The following is a 6000-nucleotide window of genomic DNA, read 5'->3' as shown; positions in this document are numbered from 1 at the left end:
ACCCCCCCCCCCCCCACCTACACATACATACACATACATATGCAGAACAAGGAGGCACTAACTCACATACTGACACACATTTGCACAGACTCAGATACTGGCTCCCACCCACACACAAAAAATAAAAATTTGTGTGGGTTTTCATTCACGAGACTGCCCCGTATGTGCTATCAAACATTTAATTTCCATCCTTGCAGAGCAAAACGTGACATAAGAGAAGGATGGAGGATGCTGAGGGAGGCTATAGATGAGAAGAGAGAGAGAGAGAAATGGAGGATGTGTTTTCACTCCTCTCCAACCCTTTTTCTCCACTGAGAGAAAAGAGAACCTGGACAATTAACCACAGAACAGAGAGCATGCTGGGTAATTAGCAGGAAGTCAAAGCTCGCATTCCCTTTGGGCAAATGAACATACATGCGTTCACAAGTACACACACACAATCTTCATTTTCTCAGCTCTCACAAACATGTGGTTGCTTAGGATAGCAGTCGGAGAGTCATTGTCAGAGGTAGAGAACAATTAACAGAGGTCGGCTCAGTATGAGGGTGACTGAAAAACGGTCAGATCTGCGAATGAAACAAAGGGCTCTGGGAATGGAGGATGCTCAAAGATGGCGTCATGAGAATTGTTTCCTGCTACAATTGTGAGACACAATAATGGGCAGATGGAGGCAGTATAATGGGCATTCATTTTCTGAGTGTAGCTTTGAAGGAGGACATGGAAAAAGCATGAAGTGGCAAATCAATTACAAGTATCCATGATTTTTTTTTAAATTAGATGATGTAAATATTATGATTTTACTATTAGAAGAACACACAACCCAAATAACACGTTGTTTTTGGGTGGCACTACCACATAGTAATGACCCTTGTTTAAACCATCATCAAGTAGATTAGATGCACCAGGGTCTGTCCGATTCAACCTTTACCTTTTTGGGTCTGTCTTGTTGAAACTAATGAAAATGTCATATTATCAACCTGGACTTTTATTTTTAATGGCTGTGATTGGACAGGAGGTGGGGTGGAGGGAATCTTATGTTTAAAGAATTTGAAACATGCACCATATCTGCACCGCATACACAGACCCACAAAATCAACAGAAGGTTGAAGGGATGTGATTCTGTGTAGCACCCCCAGCTGGCTTGCCAACGCCACCAGTTAGGGGTGAAAACATTTTATGCTCATCCACATCTTGAATCAAATACTATAGAATTCTCCACATACATAGTAAAATATATGTGAATAACCACCAACATTACTGAGTTTGCTTACTCTTTAAAATGAATTACTGAAACAAGTAAAAGTACGTTAATAAAAGAAAGTTTCATTTTTTAGAGAAGTGGTTTTGCATAAAAATACTGAAATATATTGTAGGAATGCCATATGTCATAACATTATTAAACTTTGCATGATATTACTGTATATAGATCTCATATGCGTATACCAGTAGGGTGGGCCATGAATCGTTTCTCTGTGACTGTTTCTCCTTTTTCATCCGCTGTGGTCCCCACAGAGGAAGCATCTTCGAATCTATTCCCAAAGTAATGCATCTGAAAGTAACCTATAGGGTAGTAACCCCCCCAGCACGTACACACACACACACACACACACACACACACACGCCTCTCCTGCACACTGCTCCTTCCAAATTGAGATGCTGCAACCCTCTCAGTGATCTTATTTCTCCCCTAGAGCTGTGGCCCACAGCAGAGCGAGCAGGGGGTGCAAGGGAATGTCCTAAGATCACTGAGACAGATTGAGACGAGCATGAGCTGGCCAAAAGGCTCCCTGAGACTGAAGGGAAATCAGGTGCTTTCTCGCAAAATGCCGCAATGCATGTACACACGTGCACTCGCATGCACGCACAAAAATGCATTTTTTTTCCTGTTTTTTGCTCACACACACACACACACACACACACACACACACACACAAAGTGGCACCAGACATCTATAGTCATTTATCTCACACCGGTAAATGTATCCATGTTCTACGGGCCCCAATCTCCCTCCTCTGCCTTTCTATCTTCTCTCACACACACTCCCCAAAACAATCTCCTTCAATCACCACCTTGCTCCATTTCTCTGCCTCTCTCTCCCTCTTTATCTCTCCCTCCTCTACCGTAAACCATTCCTTTCCATTTCCCCCCTCTCTTGCTCTCCCGACTTATATTTCTCTGCTATATTAGCGCCCACCCCACCCTTGTCTCTTTTTATCTCTCTCTTTCTCTGCCAGTCATCTAAACCCTGGGGCATTCTGAGGTGATCAATCTTCATCCTCTCGGTGCTGTCGCACTATCAGGTCAAGCCAAAACACACACACACACACCCACACACATTTATTATAACGAGTGGACAACAAATGCCAAGATTTACATATGATTACAGTGGGGAACAGTTGCCGTCAAAGGGAACACGCATTCTCGGATGCACACAGTTGCACATAATCGCATGCTCCCTCCCTGACATGCACATGTGCGATCATCATCATCATCTCCTAGCTGCTGGTTATAATGAGATGGAAGATGGGCTCTGCCAGCAGGGATGGTGTGAGTCTCTGGCTCTGCCTGCCTGGCTCTGACCCAGTCACAAGCTCCAGCAGCTCCAGCCAGCCCACCCAGCCTCTGCCATCGCCAGGACCAGAGGGGAGGGCCCAATCTGAGTTGGAGGGTGGAGCTGGAAACTCTGTCTTCTGCTCTGGGCTCCATTCACTGCGACAGGCTCTGAGCCATGCCCAACCCCACCACCTGAACATGACCAAATACTGGCACTGCAAAGGGCTCTACAGCATGTGTGAGTGTGTGTGCTGCTTCATTTAAATCTGTAAAGATGGCAGCAACAACAACCTTCTCTGTGGAAAGAGGGTTCATAACTTTTTTCTATCACCAAAGATCACTGCATCATTTGCGACAGCAGAAATCTCCTCTTTCCTCAAACTATGTTATGGCATATGCATTAGCACCTGTAACACAGGTTTACATAAACAACTGCAACTGGAGCTAGCTTCTATTTAAAGCTGTGAGTATCCTTTTTCAAAACCATGCCTCTTCTTACCCATCATGCATACCGGCTGTGATACAGGTTGAGTACAGACCTAAGATCAGTGGGGCTGAATTAAACATGGCCAGGTCTCATAAATACTGCACAGGACTGGCACTCTGGGGAGCTTATCCGGGACCATCAGAGCTGGAAGCCCCAGTGCCCAGCAGGAGAAACACAACTACAGCTTGCAGAGTAAATGCTCACAAAGCAAGTGTGCACATGCTAGCAAGCGCGTAGGCAGTGTCCCTCTCACTGCATGCCTCATGAATAGTAATACCCTGCATGAATGCTCTGTTTGCCTGGTACATGTTCTTTGTGTACTGGCCAAAGTACACGTGTAGGGTGTGTGAAATGGTCTGAAATCTCCGTTCCCTCACTCCAAGTTACATGTATAATAGCTTTGACACATGGCAGCCTTTTGTATGTGTTGCACTTGGAGATGAGGTACAAAATGCATTTGAGTAGCACACATTTGTGAATCAAAGGCCAAGAGCAATTTTCATTTTGACTAGGAGGTACATATATTATCTAAAGTGGCTCAGAATGATGCAGAGGAGAAACTCGGTGACAGTCTATACATGACATCCTATGCTAGTGAGTTTGCTCAGAGAACTAAAAGGTGTAAATTTTGTCTGCTAGATGAATCAATAACAAATGATATTATGTGTTAAAGTATGCTGGTCCCATAAGCAGATTCATTTCACAAGGCAAAAGTAATCTTTGTGGAAAACGGAATTTAACTAAGATAAACTTTGACATCTGTATAGAGTTTAAAAATGTCTTCCATACTGAATCAATATTGTTTCTATCTTTATCATTGTTAAACCCAGATTCAGCAGTGACTTTACAAGAATAACAAAGGCTAAAAAGTTCAGAAAAAATATGTTATGCTCCAAATAGTTGTGCATCTAATTTTACAGACAACAGAGATGAGGAGCAGAGTAACAGAGTGAGTTCAGGAGCACAGCTCCCACTGAGACCAGTAGAAACACCAGTCACGGTTTACAGCACATTTGGCGGCCAGAGAACAACAGGAAGAAGGAATTTATTCAGCAAGATAATGTACCTCTGGTTTCATCAGAATTTCTCCTACTCTCTTCTTCTCTTTGTATCTGTATAACTAGTTATAGAGCAGAAAGTGACAAATAGAAATACATCATTTTTGTTCATACTTGTTAAAGTTTACTGGTCACTTTGAGGTTGTAGCTACTTTGTTATTGCAGTTGTGAAGTGTCATATGAAAAGGGGTTTCTTGATACAGATTTGCTTCACATACTAAAACCATAACAAATGGCAACCCTTCATCTGCATTAATGCTGCTGGCCAATTGCTTTAAAAACTAAAACATGTCACGTAAGTCCACAACAATACATCATATCTAATTTATGGTTAATTACATTTTTGGTCTGATTCTATATTCACATTTGGTGAATAAAACATGGTGTAAAGGAGTAGAGTTGTTTGGTGTTTTCATTTTGACAGCTCTACCAGGGAAACATAACCTGCTTCACAGAAGAGGCACAGTTTGCTGTCAGTCCTGAGACAAATAGATCTCTTGCATAAACATTTATACAGCTATAAACCAAATGGTTCCCTCATTCTCCCGATACTATAGAAACAGAGCCTGCCAAGCTAACTAGAAGATGGCCTTCCTTCTAGAGTGTTTGTATTCTTACCATTCTTACTGTAACAAATACTATGTTATCCTGGGTAAGTCGAGAGTTCTGTACCAGAGCTACTTCTTATTTTCTCCCCTTGAATTTCTCTCTGACACCATCACTCAGTGCTCACAGGAATGCTGTTGAAGCAGCACGGCTCTGACCTTTCATTCCTTACTATTGATTACATGAGGTTTATTCCACTGCTGTGCTTACTGTAAGTGGCTCCAGATATCAGCATCAGGCAAGCCTGTCAGCTCTAAATACAAAAAGAAATGATATGGAAATTATATTTCCTCTGACCTGGTCTCCAGAGGGACATTACTGTTGAGGACCCAGCTGTCTTGTAGCTGGACTGACTCAGGGGTGGTCGGCCCATCTCCAGTGCCCGGAGCGGGGGCGTGAATAGGGTTGCGTCCCCCCCTCAGGGTGTTTCTATTCAAGCTGTTGGCAGACTGGTGAGATAAGGTGTGGTGGTTGTGCGGAGGGGGCAGCGGAGGCCGTAGCGTGGATTGACTGTGGTGGTTGGCAGCCCCTGGAAGAAGACAAGAAGCAATTTAAGAACCACATTTCTTTGTGAAGGAAATCAAAGAAGTTTCAGATGAAGGGAGTAAAGGATTTTATTCCTAAATGCCATAAATCCAAAAGCAGGACAGAAATGATATTTGCTATTTGAGGTTTATTTCTCAGTATACCAAAAAGTAAAACGTTTTAGCTAGCAAATAACTGTCCATTATTTGCTAGTTTTTGTGTAGGCAATCTTTTTATTCAGTGTCATATTTTCCAAATAGTTGCTAACTTATTGTGGAGGGAAATTCCAGCTGACTAACATGAAATTTGATCATCAGGTTTTCACTTTTTTTTTTCCTACATTTTGTCCATCAAACTTTTAGCTAGGCCCTCCCCTCCGCTCCTGTTCACTCTCCTTCCTGTTTTCTTTTTCACAACTAAGAGAAAGTGTGTGTGTGTGTGTGTGTGTTTGTGTGTGTGAGAAAGCCATATTAGAGCACTCAGCATAGCATGCACGCTCATCTCTTGTTCTCAGACTTGGAGGAACATGTCAGCTAGAATCCAATACCAGCCCTTGCAACACTGAGCTAATGGACTGTTGAGTGAGAGAGCTGAAAAACAAACCCGGATGACTCAGACAAGAACACCCTTTCACACATCACCTTTCTTTCTCTCTCTCTCTCTCACTGTGATTCAGTGGGGGGACCTGAGCCCATCTTCAGCATGCTTGTACTGCATGTCTGTGTGTAGGTGTGTACAGAAAAATCAATAGACCATGTACAATACAGTATA

General features: G+C 42.9%; 1 protein-coding gene across 1 annotated transcript in view; it reads right to left on the bottom strand.

The window, feature by feature from the left end:
• The window catches only part of LOC109955543 (teneurin-2-like), a 245147-nt gene that overhangs the window by 48282 nt on the left and 190865 nt on the right, over positions 1 to 6000 (bottom strand). Inside the window, 1 exon segment of the mRNA XM_020591803.1 lies at positions 5002 to 5233. Coding sequence (XP_020447459.1) covers positions 5002 to 5233 — 232 coding nt within the window.

The sequence above is a fragment of the Monopterus albus genome, unplaced genomic scaffold (genome assembly GCF_001952655.1).
Source record: "Monopterus albus unplaced genomic scaffold, M_albus_1.0 scaffold2.1, whole genome shotgun sequence".
Classification (NCBI taxonomy): domain Eukaryota; kingdom Metazoa; phylum Chordata; class Actinopteri; order Synbranchiformes; family Synbranchidae; genus Monopterus; species Monopterus albus.
This window is presented reverse-complemented; position numbering and strand designations above follow the sequence as displayed.